General features: G+C 36.5%; 1 protein-coding gene across 1 annotated transcript in view; it reads left to right on the forward strand.

Annotated features, from left to right (window-relative positions):
* Positions 1-26,132, forward strand: part of PCLO (piccolo presynaptic cytomatrix protein) — a 316,529-nt gene that overhangs the window by 224,312 nt on the left and 66,085 nt on the right. Inside the window, exons 11-17 of the mRNA XM_041477704.1 lie at positions 10,738-10,846; positions 11,466-11,533; positions 14,036-14,247; positions 19,159-19,209; positions 20,071-20,201; positions 21,815-21,841; positions 25,248-25,341. Coding sequence (XP_041333638.1) covers positions 10,738-10,846; positions 11,466-11,533; positions 14,036-14,247; positions 19,159-19,209; positions 20,071-20,201; positions 21,815-21,841; positions 25,248-25,341 — 692 coding nt within the window. The remainder of the gene's footprint in view (positions 1-10,737; positions 10,847-11,465; positions 11,534-14,035; positions 14,248-19,158; positions 19,210-20,070; positions 20,202-21,814; positions 21,842-25,247; positions 25,342-26,132) is intronic.

A 26,132-nucleotide genomic window follows, 5' to 3' on the forward strand; every position in this document is an offset into this window, starting at 1 on the left:
TGAAATTAAACTAACTATTCTATCAGTCACATAAATTATTCTACACCATCCTTAAGCAAGTTTACTGCTACAGCTGCGTGGACATTGCTATCTCTTTCAGTAGAAATTATGCCTACGTCAACAAAATATTTAGCCCAAGGGGTTTATATCAGCACGTGTACGCTTGCAGAGTATATTAGCAAAAATGAGTTGGACTATGGACTATAACAATGACTGCCATAATGAGTAATACTGCAAACAATTGTTATTCCTGAAAAAGCTGTTAGGGATAACCTGATTGCATGTCATCTTCTTCAGGAAGCAAAACAGGTAAGAAAACATAAGAGCACATCTCTTGTATCAGATGAGCCACCAGATACCATAAATTAAACATATCTATCTGTGATGTCTGTGTAGATGTATTATGTTTATGTGTGTTGCAAGATGCAATATCTCCTCCTCATTGTTTGAGCCTGCCCTCCCAGTAGCATCATCCCTAGCTGGAATGTGAGCATTAGTATTAGAACTGCAATTTGAACATCATGCTTTGTTCTCAGCTGTCACTGAATTCAGTGGTACAAGTAAAATCATGGTCAGTTTGATGAATTCCAATTTGTAAAACTACATGCTTTGAAGAGATGCATCTCTGAATGAAACCAATTTTCCATCTGCAGTTTACATTTACAGATTTTCAGGATGCATTATGAGTTTGGTTATTTTCATTTTCCTGTAAAGAGAGAGACCGTAGGAGTGTTCCAGAAGGCCTTCAAGCAAAGGACAAAGAAGGAAAAAGAGTGGAAATTATATTTCTATTGCTTTGTTTCACTGGAATGAACCAGGGAAAAGGGATTGGACTTTTATTATTTTCTTTAAAATTTATTGTATATACATCAAGATCAGTTTGGATGGGGCTTTGAGCAACCTGGCCTAGGGAAGGTGTCCCTGCCCGTGGCAGGGGGTTGGGAACTATGTTATCTTAATGGTCTCTTCCAACCCAAAGCATCTATGATATTATCATTCAATAATTCAATACAGTATTTATTTTAATCTATTAAAAAATCAAATTAGATTAATCTGTTTTGTTACTTTAAGAGAAAGTAATTATTAGTTGTGGTGAAGATAAAGAAATGCCTTTGAAATGGGATGAGTTCATAGGCAATTTAGCAATTCCTTGGATACTTTTCACCAAAGAAGAATTGCTCAAAGACTTTCATCTCTAAAGAATACAGTATCATTTGTGACTCACTTTTTTATCATATTCAGTGTGTTTGCAGTTTCAGTTGGCTTTTTTTTTTTTTTTTTTTTTACTTCTTGCATTTATTTTTGCTTTATTTTTACCTATTGTTGCCTAACTGATTCCCAGTATTTCACATAAGCAGTGAAAGTGGAGTGGAGCCTCTTTTGAGTGGAGGCTCCTTTTACTTAAATTTTCTGTAAATTAAAGAAAATAATTTTTATTCTGTTAATTACAGCAGCTATTTTTTCTCCTTTTGCCTGGGAAAGAATATTTAATGGTTTGATGTGAAAAAAACAGAGATGGTTGTTTTACTCTTGTACACTGTGTGACACTAATAATTTTAATATTTGACACCTGGGAAAAAGACTCAGACATGTTTTATAGCTTTGGTGAAAAGAAAGAAGTCTTAAAAGATTAAGCAGTGAAGTGATCAAACTCTTTTGTCCTTGTTTATCCATAATATACATTTGAGCTTGAGTCTACAGCTGAAATGTCAGTTTAACATTTATGTTTGGCAGTTTAAAAAACAATGCTCAATATCTCACTTGGGCATATATTTGAAGGAGAATAAACTGCTGCAATACCCAGTCAAGTTAAAGTGAGGACGCTGTGCTGGGAATTTGGTAACAGTTCAGTGTTTAAATGTGGTTTGAATATGTAAATAAAACACACAAGTTTGAAGCATTAGGGGCAGAGTTTGTCTTAGGGCTGGAGTGTAGTTGCTAAGTGGGGACTATGAAAGCATCAAAGTAGACAGGCTTATTGCAATTGTTGTGACAGGACAAGGGGTTGCCTGTTTGGGCAGCAGTTTCTGGTTGCTCTGCTGCAGCAGGAGCAGTGGGTCGAGTACCTGCACCACACCATTGTCACAGAGCACTCAGGCTGGGGACACATCTTTCCAGCACCTTTCCTACCTGCACCTGCCACAGTTCCATCAAGCCCAACTCTCAAAACCACAAACCATATCTCATAGGCAGTCTTATTACTTATGAGTTTTGATTCTGTTGCTTCAGCAGAAAAGCTCCTGCCTTCAGGAGGTTTGAAAGTGAGCCCTGAACTACCAGCCCTGTCCTGCTCTGGGTGGTCATCAGCTGCAAGCAGGGTCTTCTTGTGTTTGCTGTCATGCTTGGGGTAACAGTGACCTCCCACAAGGAAACTGCTTTTCCTGGAGTGGCACAAATTTAATTTCTACAACTATAGCTATCAGTCAAGGAATGTGGTATCATAAGTTTGTTTTGCTTGTCTTCCGGGTGCTTACACGGTGAATTCAGTACATTAATTGTTATCGTAAGAAACATAAATACACAGGGACTGGCTGGTAAGAGATCATTTGTTTTAGTGTAGATAATGAGAAGAAATAGGAGCTGCTGCTAATCAGTATGCATGCGAGTATTCAAAGAAGTTGATTACGTATATAGCTGCCAGATAATCACCACCACCAACCAATCTTGCATGTACAGAATAGCTTAAGTAATTGTGCATTCAAATTTCTTTTAAAGAACCTTACAGAGAATGACAAAACTATGGGCGTAATCCTGCATCACTTATTTGCAATGCTGTTTCATCATGCATGAATTCTACATTTATTACAATGAACCTATTTGTTAGAATAATGCTACTTCTTTGATCAAGTACTGCAGATTAAGTTTGTATAAAGAGATACCAATAAAAAAAAATCAGCTTACAGTCACAAGTATGTTGAAGATGTGTAAACACCAACAGAATTACATTCTAAGGTATTGAGAAGAATATTAATTATTTTAAATTATTTAATTTGAAATTAAATTTAAATATTTTATATTATTGTTTTTAAGACAATTTTAGTTGTGTATCATGGACCATTCTCACTGAAATGTATGACAGTCATTAGAGGGGCTCACTTTCCTTTCTCTAATTTGTGTTACAGTTCTGTAAGTGTGGTTTTACCCTAGCAGGCAGCTACACCCTGCACAGCTTTTCTCTCACTCCCCTGCAGTGAGGTGGGAAGAAATCACTCTATCCCATCAAAACCTGTACAGCCAGTTGAACTGCATTCTTAAATATGACCATGCACAAGTTTTCACATATAGATTGATTAGATCTCTCTGACTCTACTCATAAAAATTACTTATAAACCACATTTGACCAAATCAGATTTTTTTTGATTCTTAGTTCCTGACTCAGATTGTGCAAGAAATGGCTTGAGCTTCCAGGAAAGGCTACCTTGGGATCTCCAATCTTGGCTGAGCTGAGCAGCCTCAGCATCATGAGGGAACTTTTTTGCTCTGAATGCAGGACCAAAATTAGACTATCATTAATGTTGCTAATCAGATGTTCCTAAAAATGAGCTTTGTGCCTACATTTATCACTAAACTCTGAAGAACAAGTAATTATTGAGAATGAAATCCTGCAGTTTTTCAACTTCCTGTTAAAATGACAGTTCTAACAGGTAATTATTAGTGTCTCTCATTTTTCTAGCACATATGGAACCTCTACTTCTTAGGGTTGAATAAGCCTAACATTTATCACTAAAATCTTTTATGAATGAATTATAGGGACATAAAAGTTGGAGATTTAATACCCAGCCCTTAATACTTTACAAGTACTACCTCCTACAACCCTATTGTTAGTAAGATTTCTCATGCACTTAGCTTTACTAATAGCACTTGTTACTTGGACAGATCAAAGTTTATGTACAATAACATTATCTTTTCACTGTGCCTTTTAAAACAAAGAAACTGAGGCACAAAGAGACTAATTGGTGTGTTTGTGCTGCTCACCTGGCTGGCTGTAGCAGAAGCAGGACTAACAGCTCTGTCAGTCTCTGGTGGTGCCCCATTCTCTTCACCTGAGGTTCACTATCTTTCAGTTCCTTCTTCTCATTGATAAGGTACAGCTGTCAGTTTGCTAAACTGAGGAAAAAAAGGTCCTTTTCATTTTCTAGGACAGATTTATCACTTTAAATGACAAAGGAGGGAATCAATACACATATTTTTAGGTGTCTGAAAAGTAAATATCTTACCTCACCTGGCATTATGGGCTCTTTTTTCAACCATAAGTGGAAGAAGGATATCCAAGTGATGTGATTCATCTCATTCCAAAAAAGTGTCAGCTGAGATGAGCCATCCTAAGAGGAACCTGCTTCTCTTCATTCATTAACTACTCAAAATTCCTAGACAGCTACTGAGGCAAAACACATATCTGTTTACAGACAAAAATTGGTACATTGACTCTAAGCCCAAAAGAAGGTAAAACCAAAGCAGCTGTATGCATATGTGCATGACAGTTGTTCCCTGCAGACACATATAATGCTTTCCATGCTCTTTTATTTATTGCTCTAAATCTCTTCAAAATTAGATGAAGAATAAAAAAAAAATCATTTTATGAATTTTCACTTGTGGTTTCACTTGTGGTGCGTTGAAACCAGCCAATTATCAAACAAATTTTTTCTGCATACTTTCTAGAGTTATGGACATGTATGTGTCATGAATTTGTACAAACATACATTTAGCTACTAAAAGAGAAACCTAAAACATGATCATTTAAATGAAGTCATTCCAATGATGGAAAAATTTAGCTCAACTTGATTCAGAACACAAACAAGTTGACTCGGAGATAATATCATGGGTTTACTTTATCTTGTGTTATGAAGGGCCTAAGTTCCAAAAAACTTTTCTTAAAAGGAGAATTATATACATTATATGAAAAATAGATATGTACAGGAGATGAGAATTGCATAGCACTGGCAGGAAATTTGTATTCACTTTCCTCAGCTTTCAGGTTACATGACTCTCACAAATGAGATAATAGTGAGTAAATTCCACTTTATATTTGAATACACAATGTCAGAACTGTAAAATTACTCCCAGGGTACAGAGGATGATTATTGACAGAGTGACTCCTATTAAGACACATCAAGTAAGGATCTCACTCTATGCCATGTGACAGACTGGCATTTTAAGGTCTTCAGCCATTCTCATTATGGCTTGACTTTTTGCTTAAACAGTGGTGATTGCTTACTGTGGGTCACAAAAATTTTCTGTTCTTGTTTCTATATGACCTGAAGTAGCATTGGCATGCAATGCATAATGAATGGCCTTTGCTCATTCCTAGCAGGCTTTCAGTATTTAAATTATCTTAATAATTCCATTATTTTATGAATTGGCCTCTGTAGTCCCTTAGTGGTGACACTGCTGGAGACCAGTCAGGAATTCACCAAGCAAAGGTGAGACCCCCTGATCTGTGTGAGGACAGCCTCATCAAGAAGCCCCAAGAGACTCAGCGTGCTGGGGGTCCTCATTCAAGAGCAACTTTTCTTTGGCATCAGTTCTTTCTCTGTTGTGCTTTTCAAATACAGACATTGTGGCCCAAGCACCAGGATGTGTATATGCAATTGGTATGTCCAGAGAGCAAGGGATGCCAACTGCTGAGCCTATTTCTCACTCTCTGGGGTTGTAAGTTGACAACCATATGATCGTCTCAGAGATGTGCCTTTTGCACACTTTCAGAAGCTGATAGTTATCTTTTGTTTCTTTACCTCATACCCCTGAGAGACACTGGAAAATGTTGCTGGGTTACTCTTTGTCCTTTTTTTCTTATCTCAGGGTCTTTGCCCTGTTCTTTATCTTCCTGCCAGTCTTTTTAAAGTTTCAGGCTGCACTTTGATTTAGTCAGTGATTTGCTGAAGTATGGTTCTGCCTTGTCTTTTTTAAGCTACTTTTCCTTACCTGAGCAAAGTGTCCTATGAAACTGCATTTTAATGAGTTAGGATCTTGATGACATGCTAACCTCTGTGCCATGAATCACTCTTTTCTTCCAGCAAAATTCTTCTGGGAGTTCTACATACCTAAATTCCCACTCCTATTTCATTCATAGAATCATAGAATATAGTCATAGAATATCCTGAGCTGGAAGGTGCCCAGAAGGATCATTGAGTCTGATGCTTACCCCTGCACAGGGCAGCCCAAAGCATCACACCATGTGCCTGAGAGCCTTGTACAAGTGCTCCTGGAAATCTTGGTGCTGTGACCACTTCTATGAGAAGACTATTCTTTTTCATAATATCCAGCTTAATTCCCCTGCCAGAGCTTCAGAGAGATCAGGACCTGCCCCTCCACTTCCCCTTGTGAGGAAGCTGTAGACCACGACTGGAGATCCCCTCAGTCACCTCTTCTGTAGTCAGGACAAACCAAGTGACCTCAGACTGCCAAGACCAGTGCAAAATCTTTGAGAGAAGTCTCGTGATGACAATAGAACAGTGTTTTATATAGACGTTGTTTGATGTGTTTGCTGTCATAATTTACATTCTTAGGCAGAATAGAAGCTAACTAATAAAGAGAGAGTGATTCTTTAGACATACACTGTAACTGCCACAAGAACTGTTTGTTTGCATCTCATGGCATGTGATTCTTGCCTCTGCAAAGGAAAACTTCAAACCCAAATATCATTCCATTCACAGATGTAACTGAAAGAAGTAAGACTAACAGAACTGCATTTATGTAAAAAAGAATAAATTATTCCTCAAAAGAGAAATTGAAATAAACCTCACTGAATTTAGAATCCACAAATATAAATATATAATGCAGGCAGAGATATACTAGTCTAAATTAATATCTGGCATTAAACTCCCAGGAAAATAATGGTTTTAGCTATTTACCATTCATTAAAGTGAGAGCAAAGACAAATTCCTGCAGCCTCATTGTTAACTAACTTTAGGTGAATCTTAAGGTGACTTGGAAATAATGGACTTTTTCATTCTACCATGTATTATTTCATAATTTTAAAAAATCTGAATTCACAGTAAACTGCTTTTAAAAGTAGAGGAGTTTTTTTTTTTTTTTTTGGTTGGGTTTTTTGTGGTTTTTTTTGGGGTTTTTTGGGTTTTTTTTTGTTTGTTTGTTTGTTTTTGGTTTTTTGTTTTGTTTTGTTTTGTTTTGTTTTTTTTTTTTTTGAGCACAGCCTAATAATGATATGTTTAAGATTTTCAGGTCAATTAGAGCATTCTACAGGAATGTAATTTCTCTGGCAAAATCATTATAATCTCTTATATGATGTTACTGAAAACAAAGTAAATACACTCTGCTCTGTAGCTTCAGTGAATACTGTGAAGGCAGGGGGAGTGGGTAGAAGACAGAGACAACCACTCACCTGATGTTCATGTGGCAAGAGAGAGAGCTCATTCCTTGAGCCCCACTTTAAAAAGGGAGTTTTCCTGGATAGCTCATTGATCTTTGACACTGCCCAGCTCCCACACCAGCGAGAGGTCTGCAGCTTAGGACAGAATGTAATAGGTTGAGTTTCCTGTCAGTCAACCCAGGGGCCGTTCGGGTTTCTTGTCTCTAGCTGAGTTAATTGCCCAGTAGGAGCCAGCTTGTGCTGTGATATACTGTGACAAACACCATGGTGCAAAAAAAAACCCACTTGTTTTTCTAAAACATTGAATAATTACAATGTACCACGACATTTTGTTCAGCATGGTATAACTGATCATTTGTCTGCAACTCTAATGTAAACTGATCTTTGGGGCGATAGTAATGGTGAAAGCCCTATAAACTTAACATTTACATCATACTTATTTTCATAAACAGTAACTCTAAGCTTCATTTAACTTGCCAGAACATGAATTAGGTCACACAAGTACAAGCAGATCATCACTTGTTGCTCTAGCATAGTTCACACTGAAGGGTCATCTATGGAATCATGTGCCAGTATGTATCAAAATCTGAAGGCAGTGATGGGTGGTATAGCTGCCAAAAAATGCCAAGTACTTCTCAAATACAAGGTTGATTTGCTTTGGTCACACTTTTAGGAATGTCATTTTATAATAGTATAGCAGCCATAAGGCATACGAGAGTCCATTATATAATTTCTACTCGATGAACAACATATCCATTTTTAAGAATCGTGAGTGTTGCCTATATAATAATTATTGTAATGTGTGGAAAATATTCAGATTGAGTATGAATGACAAATGGAAGAAGAAGTTAAGGTGCTGACAGAAAATAATGAGTTTTGGTGTGATTCATTCAGTTTGGGGAAATACATTAACACATTGACTTTCATCAACCTATTTTGAGCCATCAAAAAGGTTTAGAAATAAAACAAAAATAACTGGAGAGAACAGACCATAAAGTAATTTAGTGTTGAATATCAGACTGCAAGTTTATATTGTTTCTCCTTATTCTGAATGCACATTTAACTTTTATAGCACTTTCTGGGATTTCAAAGTAATGTTTCTGAATTTTAATTCTTACATGATATAGAAAGATACTAATATTCACATTTTACTGATTGAAGTTTCTAGTCTATAGAGTCCAATTTCATTTTACTACATGAGCATTAGATCAGTGAAAAATGAGATTCAAACTAACTTGTTTATTATGTATAAGAATAAATAATACAAACTATGAAGAAGCAGAGAATGAACCCCAGCAATCTGTGGGTATAACTATGGTGCAACTGAAATCAGAGGCTGTATTATAAGATTGTAATATTTAGATATTTTTAAATTTCAGTATGACAGCAGTTCTGAGACTTTAAAATGAATGGAAAACTAATAGGTTTAATACACAAGTAGAGCTGGTAATAATTACAAACTCTTAGTGACACAGCAAACAACAGTTTTTCCACTTCTTGGATAATAATTTGGATAATAATTTTTCCACTTCTTGGGTATACTGAATAAGGGAAGCTGCAGTATAATACTGCATTAAAAGTGACTGAGATTAGCTTTATAATAGTGTACATTATGTCACAAAGGGGAACAAAATTCAAGAGATGTTCAGTGGTGCAATTTAATATTTCGGTATTTGAATCAACTATGTCAACACTTGTGTTTAGAGTAATCAAATCCTTGGATGATTTTCAGATTCCTTTCAATTTCAACTTTAATCATGCAGCTAGCTCATGTCTGAAAGATGAGTCCGAAGAGGAGAGAAAATATTAGAAATCATGTAAGATGGGTGAAAACTGGCAGAAATATTGTGCCTTCCTGTTGACAGAAACTCTGATACAAAGACCTGTTCTATCTGCATATTTTATAATTTGTTTTGTGCTGTTTTATCAATAGGAATGTTGTATCTACAACCACATTCAGTTAAACAGTACAGATTTATCACCCGCATGATGGAATGAAAGATAAATTTATTGAGAGTGTAGGAGCTGATATTGCTAAAATTAAGTTGTTGCTCACCCAGTAAAATAATAATGCAAGAAATGAATGCTAGAAGAAATAATATATTTGATTGTCAGAGCAATTACTAGTACTTCCTCAGTCAGCAGAGTTTCCATGGAGTAACACAGGTTTTCTCATCTTCCTATTTTCTTTTGATATCCTACCAACTACACAGATGACCTGAATCATACAAACTTTTGGAAATGTGACTATCATGTTCTGACTACCAAAGACCAGTGACAGAATGTAATTAATTTTAGGAGAAAAAAAAAAATCACACGTCTCTTGTGTCTTCTCAATACGTTTTTTTCTCGTTTTGTTAATTAGACTTGCATTACTTCTAAAAGTTTTTTTTTTTTGTAACGTTACCTTTTTTTTTTGAACAAAATATCTATGGCAGTTACATGCTGAGAAAAGAGAAATCAGCTTCTCACCTACATTTTTTGTTCTTAGACCCAAGGGCTATCAGTCTGATCAGTTCATTGTGTTTAAGTTGCTCGATTTTAAGCATTCATGGATCCACAAGGCACACAGTAAAAAGAAAATACCCCTGTACTGACAACCTAAATGGATCTCTGTGTTAGCTGAGGCTGTTGAAATTCAATTTCCTTAGAGTTTATTGCTTTGTTCATGCGTCTGTGGCCCTTCTGACCAGGTGAGTGACTGCAGTGCTGCTGTGCACATTGTTGAAAGTCTCACCAATGGAAATCAGACTTGGTTTCCAAATACTGGCACTGCAGTAGTACTCAGCTAAGCTCTTCCTGCCAGTCTTTTAAATTAAAGTGAGGTATTGATAGTAGCTTAAGTAGCTCATAGTATTTTGTTGAAAAAGCTTTTTTTTTTCTTTTTTTTTCTTTTTTTTTTCTTTTTTTTTTTTTTTTTGTAATAAAAGTATTTTAGCTGCTTTCTCAAATATTGGAAGTGGGGATTTTACTTCTGTTTATCATGAGGTTCATAATGTCATACATTACATCCTATGCCATGATAGCATTATGAGGGCACACATTAAAAAAAAAAAAAAGGACAGAAACTTTGGTTTCTTGCCATTCTGGTAGGTGTGCATGGTTTTGATATTGGAAAAAATTTTCAATATCATGCAACCCAGACTATGGAGAGTGCATGTATATTTTGAAATGGAGAGAATTAATCTCCTGTCTGGTTTCAGCAGGTAAGTTACAGCTGAAGGGACAATAGCATTCAGCAATCTAATCTGTGTGAAATGAAAGGGCTTTGCTAATGTCTTGTGCCATTTGAACAACATTCACTGAATGTCACATCAAATTGTCTTGTCAAAGCAAGGCAAGAAGGGTCTAACTGATGCCTCTGTCAAAATCTGAGCCCTTGACCTCTTGCTGTTTTGCCTTCTTAGGAATGCAGGTGCTGGAATGGAATGGCATCCCCTTGACCGGGAAAACTTATGAAGAGGTCCAGAGCATTATTATTCAGCAGAGTGGGGAAGCAGAAATATGTGTAAGACTGTGAGTTTTTCCCCATCTTTCTGTTTCCATTTCTTTTTGGCTTTTCATGGCTTTTGGTTTTTTTTAATTTTTTTTTTATTTTAATTTACAATTGTTAAGGTGGAACCTTTGTTAGCACAAAACACTAATGTAATAATGAGCAAGAGTTCACTGTGACTGTGGGAGATCTTTTTGTTTTGTTTTTCCCTTAAAGTCAGAAGGAGAGATAAACTGAATCACATGCTAGTTATTATGCTTTTATAAACAATGCTAACTCCATGGTCAGGCCACAATCTCCTCTCATGGCAAACATACAGTTCACTGAACTTACTGGTGTTAGAAAAAGAAGGTAATTTAGTAATAACTGGACTTCTAGTGAAATCTGTATCCTTTAGATGAAAGTCATTTAAGCATCATGAGAAAGGCATACACTTGCATTAAATCCATTAAAGATTTCACCTTAAAAGAAGCTTTTCTTCTCAGCTCTTTAACAGCATTGCAAATATATATCAGCTAAGGAGGGACCATGCTTGGGAGCTGCTTTCTGTCATGAACCACTATTCATTTACCTACCTAATACAATAATGAGGGTATGAGGAAAGAGTTTCTTTTGTCTCAGGCTTCTAATTGTTTTCTTTAGGGACCTGAACATGCTCTCGGACTCTGAGAATCCCCAGCACCTGGAACTGCATGAGCCAGTAAGGGCAGGTGAGAGACAAGAAGTTGCTTTGATATTGTAGGGCTGGATTACAACTGAGAATTGGATGCGATATAAGCTAGTATATTAGTATTGTAAACTCTGGTGTTACATCCCAAATATTTCCATGGGTAAAAAGGGGACCATGTCTTGTATAAAAAGACAAGACAAGGGGATTGAGTACACCCTCAATGAGTTTGCAGACAGCACCAATTTGGGCAGGAGTGTTGATCTGCTGGAAGATAGGAAGGTCCTGCAGAGGAATATGGGCAGGCTGGATTGATGGGCCAAGGCCAATTGCATGAGATTCATCAAGACAAAATGTCAGGCCCTGCACCTGGGTCACAACAACCCCAGGCAGCCCTACAGGCTGGGGGCAGAGTGGCTGGAAAGCTGCCCAGAGGAAAAGTATCTGTGGGTGCTGGATGCTGTGAAGTTTATATGTGATTTGTTGTTGTTCTTTTTCCTTGGGTTGCCCCTCAAATTTACTTTGCTCAGCCCCTGGGTTTGCACCTGTGTCAGTATCTGGCCAGTGAGTTGCTGGTGTCCCCAGGACCTCATCTGCCATCCTGTGTCCAAACCTTGCAGCACTCTGCTGCCACCCCAGGCCTCTGCTCCTGTAAACTGCATTATTATTCTGGAGCCATAAAAAGTCCAGTCTGCACAGTGCAATTACAGCTGTGCATTTCTATACCAAAATAATGAAGAATGGGCACTATACAAGGTGAAGTGTAACTCAGACAAATTTGGGTTGTAGCCATCTGGTCATTAGACAGCTGCAGCCAGCGAGGCTAAAACAAAGCTCCCAGCAAACTGCAGCAAGTCCAGAAGAAGACAGGTTCTGAGGCCTATGTTCACAGAACCATAGAATTGTCAGTGTTGGAAAAGACCTCGATGAAAATACCTGTTAGCTTAATACAAGGTTTGTGGCCTGCTATAAGTGACAAAAAGCCAGTATTTACTGGACACAGGGATGCAATAGAAAGTATCCAGTTTTGTTATGTGAGTTCTATGATGGCAGTGCTTTTGGGGGAAATTCCTGCTGTTTAATCAATACCACAACTGCAAGCTTCAGTCATTGTATCAGTCATAGTATCAGTCATGCCTAAGCTAACTTTGAATCAGCATCCACAATCTTACTAGTAATGCAGCCCCTCAGCAAGCTCTGTGCCGATGAAGATTGCTTCCAACCATTCTGTGGGCTTACTCTGGGTTCTGTGGTTTTGTGGCTGCTTTATTTATCAACCAGTACCTAAATTACCTAGATTGAATGCTCCATTTTCTAACTATGTAAAATTTCTTAGCTATTAATATACTTACCATCAAATTACCTTTAGCTGAAAATTGATGTTATTGATAATAATTGAAAGCAAAGACTAAGTATGACAGAGCTTTGAAGCATAGCTACCCACATTTTTTTTAGTTTGTGAGCAGATCAAAACCACCAAAAACATTGAAATACACTGAAATCAGTTTTGGAAAGAACAAAAACTAGGAAAACCTCAGCTTTTTTATTAATGAAGAAAACTCTAAATGAGAAGGAACAGAAATAAAATAAAATTGTTCCATTCTTGCAGTCATGTTTCCTTGTAGTCTGGCAATCTTGTAGTGGTTTCTAAGTTGGAACAACTCTGTAGAGTTATTGCCATTACCTCTGAGGTTTGGCAGACTGTTTGGGCTTTAGAAAGGAGCATTCCCATTTTCTCTGAAAGAAAAATGAATTAGCCTAGCAGGCAGGATAAAGCTGAAGTCTTGTTTTAAAGGTCTCCTACTTCTGAGAACCTGCGAACCAAGCTGTGCCTAGTATCCTTTTAACTCTATTCAGTCTAGCATATATGAAACTTCCTTGACTTCATTTCTATGTTATATAGAAATTGCTATCTCCAAAGGGTAAATTCCTCCCACTTATTCCTGATCAGCAGAGAGGGCAATCAGACTCCTACTACAGATGCCTCACAAAGGTGTGAGTAATGTAGGAATGATGAATCAGGGCTTTCAGCCTTCATTTGTTTACATTTTTTTCTTCTTTGATTAATTCCTGCTAGTAAAGTTTTGAGGCTTTTTTTCTCTTTATTTTTGTGTAAATTATCTCAGGAGAAGTTCTGTTCAATGTCCAGTTGATTTAAAAAAAAGTAAAATGAGTTACAAGGAAGTTCAGATACTTAGTGAAAATGGACCAGTTTCAAACAACGAATGAGTCTTTAAAAGTGTAATTTGCTCCAGTTTGGTTCAACATGATCAGCAAAGCCTGTTTTTCTTCACCTAGAAGTACCTCAGAAAGCTTTTTAGGTAAAGAGCACTAGTAAGTAGCACTAGCACACAAAGATTGGAATTGGGATGTTGATGCTGTGGGAAAAGTGTCTATTTTTCATAGGATGCCCTTTGCATCTTCAAAGTATACAGGCAGATGACATAAAAGCTTGTAAGGGTTGTTATGCTGTCCCTGTACCGTGGCAAGATGGATCTGGATGTGCTGGCAATTATCAATACAAAGCTCTCTTGCTTTAATCCAGTAGATAAAGCGAAGTCCCCTGGGGTTGATCCCAAGCAGCTGGCTGCAGAGCTCCAAAAGGTTTCTCTACAGCAGTCGCCTCTGGTTGCTACTTCAGGAGTGGAAAAGGGATCTCATGTCCACTCTGGAACCACTTCTGCCACCTCCAGTGCCGTTCCTAGCCCTGGTCAGCCTGGTTCTCCCTCAGTGAGCAAAAAGCGGCACAGCAGCAAGGTAAGAAATTTCCAAGTTATGGAGCAAGAACATTTTTATGTCAGGAAGAAACTGCCTGTTTACCACCTTTAGTGTAGCAAAAAATCCCAGCACATCTTGGAAAACTCATTTCCTGGGTAGCAATGAATATGACCGTTAAGATATTGAATCTGGACATAAAGAAAGATTACATGATTCATCCAAGAGATTTGTCCCTTTCTAGAAAAAAAAAAAAAAAAAAAAAAAAAAAAAAAAAAGAAAAAACAAACTAATATTATTGTTTTTAAACTTCCCTTTACAGCCTTTTTTCCTCTTGCTTTTTAAGTGCATCCTACATGATGGTGAGGTACTGTTTCCACTAAAGAAGCTGGTAGTGCTGAGACCATAATTTTTCCTCTCTGTACTAAATTGCTGCTCAAAGTGTTACAAGCTATGAATAATCATAGCAATAGTAAGTCTCTGAATGCCAGGGAAGGATTGAAAACAAAATTTGCCATTAAAATGTGTTTTGTCATTAGCTAATTCCCATGAACTTGCCAAGCATAATTTTTCATTTTCTTTGCCACATCCTGTCCATTCCTCAGATGAAGTTCTTGTGCATCTGCACACCTAAAAAAGGAAGAGTGGGAATTTAGTAGCATTTTTTCACAGTTAAAACTGAAAACTAGATCATAAAGTCATCTGTCACATTTTTGCATTTTGTGTCAAAAAAGTCAGGACCTGAAGTGAAACTCCGTTCTTTGAAGACTGCATTTGCTTAAACAATTTGCAAGAGGGCTGATTGCTGTCCTGAATATCCAGCTTCTGACACACTTACAATCTTCACATTGCAAACAAAGTGCTTTCTAAACATTTATTACTCTGCACCTTTATTTATTTTTGGGACTCTCAGGTTCCTACTGCATTATAGTTATGTTTTTAGTTTTGTGTTGTTTAAAATATGTCTGGGATTTGGACAGATGAGTTAGGTGCTGCACAAACCAGAACCAGAACTGGTGTCTGCTCATTGCAGACAGTTCTTTGATATGCCAACATAACTTTCATATGAGAGGAAACAAAAAAATCTTTTTCATCCAGCAGTTTAGTACAAACTGGGAAGATATTTATTGATCAGTTTGGTTTGGACAGTAATTCTGTCTTGCCACAACACCCATAGACTTTCCACAAACTAATTCAGGCGTGTGATGCAAAAGTTAAATCCATATGCCAATATTTGCTGGATCTAACTTCAGGGATGTGGCAGAATTGCTTAATCCTTAGGTCAATGGTTGGATTCACTACAGCATACTCTGGATATTGTATACATTTACATATGAACTTGTTTGCTATGTGCAAGGATTTTACCACTGAGAATATTAATTTTCTGAAGTACAGTTGCCGAGATTGGGTGTAACCTGCATCACAGTGCAGGCACTGCATGCAGAGAGCAGGGCTCTTAGTGCATGTGCCACCATCTACACTGAAATGCAGATCTCATATTTGGTGAGATGAATCACACTCCTAAATTCACAGTGTATGGAGATCAGTAAGTCCTTGCTGTTCATTATATCCTGGAGAGGTGACCCATTCTGCCTATTTGAGGAGACTGGGTTCCCAGCTTTGGCACTGTAGCAGGTCACCTAAAGTTAGATGCATAAATTGAATTTCCTGCTTCACTGTCATGGGTTGACACTGGCACAGTGCCAGTGCCCCCATGAGAGGTGTAGTGCTTCACATAGAATTTAGAATTCTTTTATGAAAATTCAGCTCTAGGCTTATAAAGATGAAACAAAAGTTATTAGAACTAATGCCTTTATGTAGGAGATGCAAAAGTCAGAAATAGTCAGGTAAATATCTAAACATTATTTGCTTATTTGTGAAAATGATGTTGAGAGGCATTTCTTTCATAACAAACATAGCTCTTGTTGACTTGTATAGTCTCTGTTCATTGACTTCAGGCCAGGTTTATAATGGTGTTGAGCTCTGTTAGAAGAGAAAGCTCATCCTTTCTGGAACTGCTCTTTGCCTTGGGCTGACAGCATTTCTAGGCAGGCTGCAGCAATGCCAAAGTATCATGACAGACTAAATATCCAAACTGCCTAGATCTTGTTTTTGCAACTGTTTTTATTTTTAGCAACTACTTTTTAAAGGATTTTTGTATAGAATATACACTCTAGAAATGTTGTTGTGGTCTCTACCATATTCTGCAGTGCCAATTTTCTATATTTATTGTTACTACAGAAGGTGGTAGTAAATAGTGCATGAAAGGCTTGCATTAACCAGTTTCACAGCCTGCTTGAGCAGGTGTGATGGTATTACAAGCACCATCTCTTACACAGGGTGTGTGAGTGCATGTGGGAGTATCAACAGTAATTAAACAGGAACTGATTAGGCCATCACAGGAGATATTTAACCCTTGGAAGCCCTGAGCTGACAATATCTTGTGAAGACCTGTTTCTTTTGTAGCGTAAATGCATGATCATTCTTTGGTTAAGATAACATCCAGGATATAAATGACCTATAGAAACATTTAATATGAAGAATGGATTGCTTTTTGTTTTAAATCCTCATATCCTTTAACTCTAAAAAAAAAGTCAACTGTGAAATACTTTCCCTCTTTACAAATTCGTACTCACTGAGACTGTGATAAAGGAAGCTACTTATTGGCACCTCTGCCTCTCAGTACGGATCCAGCTTCAAAGATGGCCCAGCTCTGAGCTTGGGGTTAGAGCAGATGGCCTTGAAAGGTCTCTTTCAGCCTAAATTATTCATGTTTCTTTAAAATATATGGGTAATTCTTCATGATCAGTTTTAGATCTGCTGACATCAGAGAAAACAGAATATTTTATGTATTGAATCACAGTCTTGTAAATGATACAGTGATTCAACAATAATATAGAAACATAAATGTGCACATTTATTTTTACAGTGTCCACTTTACTAACTGCAGCTTAACCACCTTTGGAAGTCTCAATATAAATTCATCATGCCCATTCCCTTCTCCATGAACTCCTCCTACATTATCCGTACTCCTACATTCCATATTAGATGACATTCGGAGTGAACAAACTCTTGCTATTTCAACTCATGAAAAATGAGGGCATTTAGACTAGCTGGCAGTGATCTTGTAGCCACAGCACAGCTATCTCCATGTCATTTTTGGTGGTATCAGTATTGTCAGTGCTAGTACAGTGTGAGGTCAGAACTATTAAGTATAATAAAATCCATTTGTAGAGGTAAAGTATGAGAAATATAAACCATTTATGCCCTACTTTGAAAGATTGCATGATTCTCAGGGAGCTCCCTGTCTTTGGCAAAATCAGTGGAATTCATTCTCTGAATAGTCTTGTCAAGGACCTAACAAATTTTAGGAGTATTTTGCAATCAATCTAAAATTTAATTTCAGATTCAGAACATTACTGATGACTTATTTTAGCTGTTGGATGAATTAAACTTCTTTAAAAGCTTTGTAAGGTACCAAGAGAAGCTGATTATAAAATTTTTCATGAGAATTATTTTTTGTATGCAAATGCATTTACAGACAAGTTTGATTTAGTTTTGGGTTGTTTTGGTTTTTGTTTGTTTGTTTTTCTGGTAAAGCTTGTGCATAAGGCAAAAAGACAGTGAATATATACTTATAACAGGCAGATTTGGGCTAATTTTCTCCTGTGTTTTCATTGTGATAGTGTTTAGCTGGGATTCTACTGGTTAGTTCTCATCTGTAGATCTGACTGATTTAGAGGATGTTTCTTTGACACAAACCTGAAAAGGGCAGTGCATCACCTTAACTTCATGCTGTGGTGCAGGGAATGTGGGCACTTCATTGGCCTCATTTAAAGCAGTTGATATCCAACATCTTAAAAGAGCCTTGAAGGGTTTTCTTTTAGTATCTGGCAGCACAAAAGAGGCAGGTGGTTTTTGCTCTTCTCAGAAAGTGATAGAAATGCAAATTACGTGGAATAATGTCAGGCAGCTGCTCACATCTGGAGGAATAGGAAATTACAGCTTCCAGAGCAGTCTCCAGAGAACAGGAAGTTTGTCCTTGTTTGCACCATTTGTTTTCTGCTGCATCAACCAAGGAAGTAGATATGGAGAGAATACAAAAATATTCAAATCCTACTACTGAAACAGAGCTTTCTTGGTTGACTGATGGCTTGCAGATTAGAGGTTGGTCCGGAGTGGCTTGAAGCCACCAACATTTAACAGAACAGCATATTTTTGTGAGTTCAGGATTCTAATCAAGTGGTGATATTATTTTCCACAAACAGGAGGAAAGAAAAAAGGCAGAAAGAGAGAAACATTAAGGATTCTATTACTTTTTGTCAAAAACTTAGACAAGTTTAAAGGAGAGAGGAAAGTGAGGACAGAAAATTTAAATTTCATGTCACAGAAAGTGTGGGGAGGAATTTGAAGTGCTGTAGCTGAATTGACTATCAGAAAACGCAGAATAAAGTAAAAGACATTATATGAGGTAGCTTGCAATTATGTAATCCACTTAATACACATCTCTTCATTTTAGTACCATTTGCACTCTTTCTACCCACTTTCACCTAAATTCAGTTTAAATTAGAGTAACTTCTGCCTCTCTCTGCCTTTCTCATATTGACAGAAATATACTGCTGTGTTTATGTGGCATGGTCCTTTCTTTCTCTTGGCAGCATTCATGTGTTTATTAGACAGGATTAGTGCTCTGTGGTTTTTTTTCCCCATGCCTCCTTGTCTGCTCAGACTGTAAAGATTTGATGTTTACGTTGTTTAATTCTGTACCTGTATAAAGGCTGATTAAAATGGCTGGGCTGGACATTAGGTGCTGTTGAAATACATAACCATTAGTTTTGACTGCAACAACTGGAGACAGTTTTTTAAAAAATTGTGGCAATGCAGCAGTATAAACTCCTGTTTATACCTGTTAAAAAGTTAACTTTGAAAATCTATGTATTTTTAATCTGGCAGCCCACGGAAACTACAAAGTCTGCTTCCCATCCAATCACTGGAGAAATACAGGTAAATGTGTAGTTTTTTTCTGTGTAGATTGTTGTTGATACTGGCTGTGTTTTTCTTTGAAATAAGTTTTCAGAAAAATATTTCCATTAACTTATTTCTTATTCAACTCCGATCCCTTAAAATGTCACTAATGCAAGTCAGTGCTTGATTTTTGCACCCATCTTTAATGTTGAATTATGAAATACAACCAGAAGAATGGAAAATGCTGCTGTTCCCAAAGGGACTAAAAGGATAGCTAAATTCATTCTAATTCTTAATCTTTGGCCACTTATTGTGGTTTTCCTTACAAATTCCCAGTCTGTTTACATTGAAGCAAGAATGGCTGTGGATTTCTTACAGTGCAGTTTATTTCCATGCCATGCCAAGTTTATGGTTATTCCTTATGTAAATTAACTTCAGCCTTTTAAAACACTCAAAAAGAGAACAGCAGAACAACTGAAGCCTAACTTCCTATAGGTTTCTGAATTTTTTTAGCCCCTTGATTAAGCTTTCTCTTCTATATTAGTACTAAGAGTCTTTCCATAGTATTGTAACATCCTTGTCAGACTTGGCCTCCAGGTAGATAGGACGTGTGTAATTAACACTCAATAAACTGGCTATTGTTCAGAATAATATCAAGGGTTCAAATTTCCTTTGCTCTTTCCTGATTGGAATATGGGTGTTTCCATTTTTTCCAAGGTCCAGAGTGATAATCTAGCATCTCATTCTAGTCAGGAGAGAGGCAGAAACTTCTGGAATGTGTCTATTTGGAGGGAACATAGAGGTCTAAAGCTCATTTTATTCAAAGGGTTTAGGAGATATTGAATCACTCAGAAACTAAAAGTAACAAATAACCCTACTGTGTTTTAATGCATTCACTAGCTTCAAATCAACTATGACAAACACCTTGGCAACCTTATCATCCACATCCTTCAGGCAAGAAACCTTGCTCCCAGAGACAACAATGGCTATTCGGACCCCTTTGTTAAAGTTTATCTTCTTCCAGGGAGAGGGTAAGTATAGGACAAATTTTAACCTGAACTTTCTTATAGATCAGGTTTGCTATGTGTTATTAATAAACAGAACTAAGAGTTATTGCTATAGAAAATCCAGGTGCAGCACCAGCAAAAATGGTGGATTTTTAATACAGAGTCAGATCCTATTCACAGGAGAATATATATACTTTGCTAATGACCTTAGGAAGTTTATGATCATTCCTGTAGATATGTGTTTTCTTTTTTTTTCATGTTTCCTTCTAAAAATTACAATACATGTAAAAACATTTCAAATAACAACAGTCTCAATGGAAATGTACTGAACAGATGCAATACTTTCTGTAATACGAAAACGTGCATGTTAAGTTTAGCACAGAATAGTCACTTCAGCTCAAGACAATCTGAATTTAAGATTGATTTGCAAACAAGAAAAATTAAAGTACCTGAGATAGATTTAAGGTTGCAGTAAAATAAAAAAGCCAAGAAGTACTGGTCAGAAAAAAAAAAAAAATAAATCTCCACCTGTGTTTTATGGCACTTTTTTTTAAGAGTGAAGATATGGTTTTAGAAATACTGCTAATTTTATATTTAATGACTATACAAGTCACTAAACACTTTTTCACAGATCATTGATTTTTTTACTCTAATTACAAATAGCTCATTATTACTTCCTTTAAAATATATGTTTCTCTATGAGCAGTATTATAACTATTTTTTTTCCTAATGTTACAGAATGTCATATGTACATGGAGGATGCATAAGAATACATGGTTATAATCATGCTGCTTATTTCAGTGACACAATAGATATATCTAAAATTAAGGTGATGGATCAGACTCTATATTGCAAAGACAGATTCATGGAAACTCCCCTGCTTGTGTAGCAATGCTCACACTAAAAGACTCTTAGGATACAGCAATGCAAATAAAAATCTGTGTTTCTATTCTACTCAGACTAACATGAAAGTGGATGCTCAGGTTGCAGCTCACCATTTGGTGAATGGGCAAGCACCACTAAATGCACGAGTGGTACAAACAAAGCCAAACATTTCCTTTTGTGACTTGCTAATTCCAGCTATACAATATTCAATATTGTTCAGTAGCACTGGGCCCAAAACTATTGCTGAATGTAAGGGGAAGAGGGGCTTAAGCTTGGGAAGTTTTTAAATGCACCTAAGAGTCTCATAAAATGTTTGTCAAATCACTCTTAGTGGGAATTTTGCAGGTACATTCACTGATATGGAAACAAGACTTTGAACTAAAGGCATATTCATCCTATGACATATCAGTTTAAACTTGTTGCCAGATTATGAAGAATTTGATATTACTTTTGTTTGGGTTTATTGTTTAAAAACATGCCACTGTATAGTTTTGCCTTTAGGGAATAATTAAAATTAAGAGCTTCTTAAAAGTCCCAGACTTTTTTTGGAAAATAGAAACTTGGGTTGCTACTGAATAACTTTTATTTGTAGTTCAGTCCATGCTAGACTTCTTATTATTCCTAACGCCTCTATTTCCTTTGGTTCTAATACTAGCAACTACCCATTATTCATGTTTTCTTCCATCTCTGTTCTCATTTTCTCTTATGCTGCTTCCTCTGTGTTCCTAACTCTGTAAATTCTGGATGTGCAGACAAGTCATGGTTGTCCAAAATGCCAGGTAGAGTGTGTTATCTTCCAACTTTATTTCATTTTCTGTATGCATGAATGAGACAGTGAGCCTGTACATTGAACTGCAGACTTCTCTTGAGTTCTGATGGCATGAAACTGTGGAATGGTTTTGTTTTTCATTTACTAATTAGGTCATTTCAGGAACTGGAAAAAAAGTAGGTAATGCTCCTTTGTGTAGTATTATTCTAAGATGAAACTGATGACAAGCAAAATGTCTTTTGAAGTCTGGAAGAATTTAGTTCAGAGATATCTAAAACCTCATTCTCACTCACTGAAAGTTGAAAAATAATTAAATGTGAACCTCTATCAGGATTTTGAAAGGTGTTACTGTCAAGAGAAACAGACTCTGTTTGGTAAAGAAATGGAATATTTTTCTCTATTTACCTTGCACAGTGTATAGACATTAAAGCCAGGTATAATTCTAGATAATTGCCCAGATGGACAATTAAATCTGCTTGACCACATAAGTGGTTATTTGTGGTAAACAAACTTAAAATTTAATTATAAAAATTAGGAGTGCTTTGTTTGTCCTGGAAACATAAGGCAAAGCTCAATTCTCAAGATATTCTTATATCAGCCCAGGCTAAGCGCATAAGAAATATTCCAAATCCAGTTTTAAATTTGTTTAAAAGTAATACCCTGACTAAAAAAGTGAGCAGATTAATTTCAATAAACAGATTTCTATAATCTCTTTTTTAATTACTAAAATTATTTAATGAATGTGTTAAAATTACACATTTCATATCGGTATTCTATTACACTTTTTAACACAGTTATTCTATTATGCCTTTTTCATCATGCTTAATAAATTTTATTATATGTTAATAAATTATAATTAAGGAATCAGAGAGAAAATCTAAATAAAAGAGATATGCTGTTTGTATCTTTTCACACAGTATACTCTTTGAATTTCAAATGCTAATTATTTCATATTAAGTGACATACCAGTGACTGGTTTAATGAATGCATTTTATTAAAGCATCTACATCTGCTAATCTGTTAATTGTTACTCTGTTGATTGTTGGGGAGAAGGAGCATCAGGGGTATGAACTCAATGTGTTTGCCAGATCCTTCCCTTCAGAGGCCTAGAAACCTTCATCTGCCATCCCTTAGCCTGGTTCTGCACCTCCCTAGAAGAGGTCAAGGTCTCCTGCCTCCCTCTGCAGCAGACACAGACCATAGATACAGACCATACTACATGGGTGTGGGCTCAGCTCACCCTTACAGTTTGGATCCAAATATTCCATGGACTTCACTGGGAATATTTCAGAGCTGCCACGTTAACAACCATTTCATCTTTTGCAAGCTCTGGAACGCAATGCTGCATGAATCACCTTCTCACATTCTTCAAAAAAGAATCAGAAACTTTGAAAAGGTGATGAAGTTCTACTACTGCAAAAGGAGATCCAAGAAAGGAAAGGGAATGTTGGTGTCATTTTGTTGGCTGAGAGCGCAAAGGATTCTTTCCTATTTTCTTTAAAAAATGAAAGTATAGCAGTTCCCTAAAACCAGTAGGTCATAGGACACCTAAACAGGATGTTCTAGGCAGGGGATGCTTTTCTCCTACCAGAGAGTGGGAAAAGAAAGCTGCTGAGGTGCTGTAGAATTTTAACTGCATTACTCAATACTATTTGCCATCAAAATCTCATTTCAAAATGGATTCAGTTTTTGTATTGCAGCTTTCTTTCCAAGATATGCAAAGAAATAGCTTTGTGTGAGTTTCTTTTTCATATGGTCTTGGTCCCCCTAGATTTTAAATCACCCTTGCCATGCTGTGCTATGGCTGATAGAACTCCCTGAACTCAGGGGAGCTGCTGCTTCTTCTCATAAGCAGAGGTGAATAGAAACTTTGTTTCATGGGTCCCAAAACCATCCACATTTTTCAATAATCTGAAAAACAGTAGATAGAAAGATATCCAAGAAAATATGTGGAAATACACAGAATGGCTAGAGAAAAAAATTAGAGGAACAATAGCTGCAAATCCCTTTCACTTTGAGATATCAGGCTAGTAGGCAGCTTGGATAGAGCCACCTTATTTTGGAGATTAAAGCCATTCTGCAAACCAGATTAATTAGATGGGATCACTGCACAGCAGAACTGAGTTCACAGAGTGAAACTGCTGGTGCTGAAGTCCCCATATCAACATATATGTGTGCCAGTAAAGCACATGTATCATTCACATAAACATAAATCAGAACTGTTCCAACCTGGTACCAGCTATGGTACATCATTAGGGACTGGCTGATTAAATGTGTTCCTGAGTGATCCTTCTCAGTTAATCTCATAGGAAAGGAATTAGTACATTAGGTCTAGAACCATGAAATATTGTGAACCAAAACAGTTAAATCAGAAGTGAGAATAGTATACTACCAAAATACTTGTAGGGGAACCATAAAGAGCCTAATATGGCATATACAAATTATGTTGTGCCATTTTGTCTTAGTGCTGAAAAATAGTCTTGGGAACATTTTGTTTAGTAATAGATGTAGCAGGTATATACTTTCATATTGACAAAATGAGTTTCTTTACCTTAAATCTTGTGGGTTTTTCAAAGTATTAAAAGATTCTCATGTTCTCCTACTCAGCTTTTTGAGTTTTCCGTTAAAATTTATGTTAAATTAAAATTGGAATGCAAGAAAATCTAACATCAAAACTCACAGAGCTAGATGAATCCATATTCTGTTTAAGATTAGTGCATTCCTTTCTCCACACTCAGGAAATGTGAAGTACAATATAAAGCATTAGTGAATTATTTTTAAAACAGACTACGCAGCCAAACCTTTGTTCTTGGCTATTGACAAAAGAAAAAAAAAAAGTGATCCTGATGCACTTTTATGTTTCTTTCCAATACAGTTAAAGGGATAGGCAGAGAACAAGATCAATAAGAAATTAGTATTTCAATCATTAACAGGATATTAGTTACTTTGTGGCATTCATTAAATGTGTTTGTGAGATGGGATTCCTGTAATTAGAGATTGCAACCTATAAATATAATGAATTTGTGCTACTTTAAAGTGTTAATGAGATGGTCATGGAAAAGAAATCAATGCATTATCACCTCAATTTATAATCAGAGCCCAATACCTACAATGAGAGGACAAAGTCTATGTGCATGTGCTGACTGATGCTTTATCTTGAAATGGTTTAAGGCAGAGCAAGCCTGCTGAAGAGTCAGGAGATGTTTTAAAAGACTATCTCATAAAAGCATACTAAAGAAAACATCCCAAAGGCTGTCATTGTCCTCTCGTAACCCTGAATTGCTGCAGAAATGAAAGATACAGCTCTTTTCTTTTTCTGGTTTTTGGTTTGTGGGTGTTTTGGGATTCTTTTGTATTAAAGCTGAAGGAAACAAAAGATCACTAATGTAATGTTCTGTTCATTTGTTCAAATCCAGTGCTGAGTACAAGCGGAGAACCAAGTACATACAGAAAAGCTTGAATCCTGAGTGGAATCAGACAGTCATTTATAAAAATATCTCCGTGGAGCAGGTGCGTGACTGGTGGTGCTCTTCAGTGCTATTTGCTCCTTTGGTCTGCAGTGCTCACTGTGAAGGGAGCAGTGCTACTGGCAATTCTCTTACCCCCTGTAAAATATTGCCAGATTCAGGAGAAATTCGGAATTATTTCCTTCTCTCTGATAGAGCTTCCTATGGAAAAACTCTTTTCTTGCCCTTCTACTCATTAAAATGGTAATTTGTGGGGATTACACTCATAATCATGTTAGAAGTACAGATGTGACAATTAAAAAATTATAATGGAATAAATTAATAAGGTGATAAATTAAGACATAAGTTTCTGAAGTAGATGCAGAAATTATAGTCACTCTTTGTTCTAACATCCATGCAAGCTAACACAAAGCACAGTTTCTACAATTTTTATATTAAAAATATGTATAAAACATAGATATACATTTTTAGATTTATCACCAATTTCATGAATCACATGAAAAAATTAGAAGATATTTGATTTCCTTGTCACAGAAAGATTTAACTCACATCTGGGAAGGATGTCTGCAGAGTCTTCTCTGTTTCTTGGTGGTTTCCTAACTCCAACTGTGCTTCTGAAGCAGTGTGAAGAAATCGAGTCCTCTACTCCTCCATCTCTTCTCATAAAGGACTTTTTAACAATTTGAAAAAGATATAAGTGGCAAAATAACGATCAGTTCATTTTTTTAGAATTATGAAGTGTGTTTTATAGAGTACTGGATTTGAATGCAGTCCTGAATCTTTTCTCCTTTCTTTCTGTTTTGTTCTTGATACTTTCAACTTCACTTTACACTG

This window comes from Pyrgilauda ruficollis, unplaced genomic scaffold, assembly GCF_017590135.1.
Source record: "Pyrgilauda ruficollis isolate IOZ18807 unplaced genomic scaffold, ASM1759013v1 scaffold112, whole genome shotgun sequence".
In the NCBI taxonomy this organism is placed as follows: Eukaryota; Metazoa; Chordata; class Aves; order Passeriformes; family Passeridae; genus Pyrgilauda; species Pyrgilauda ruficollis.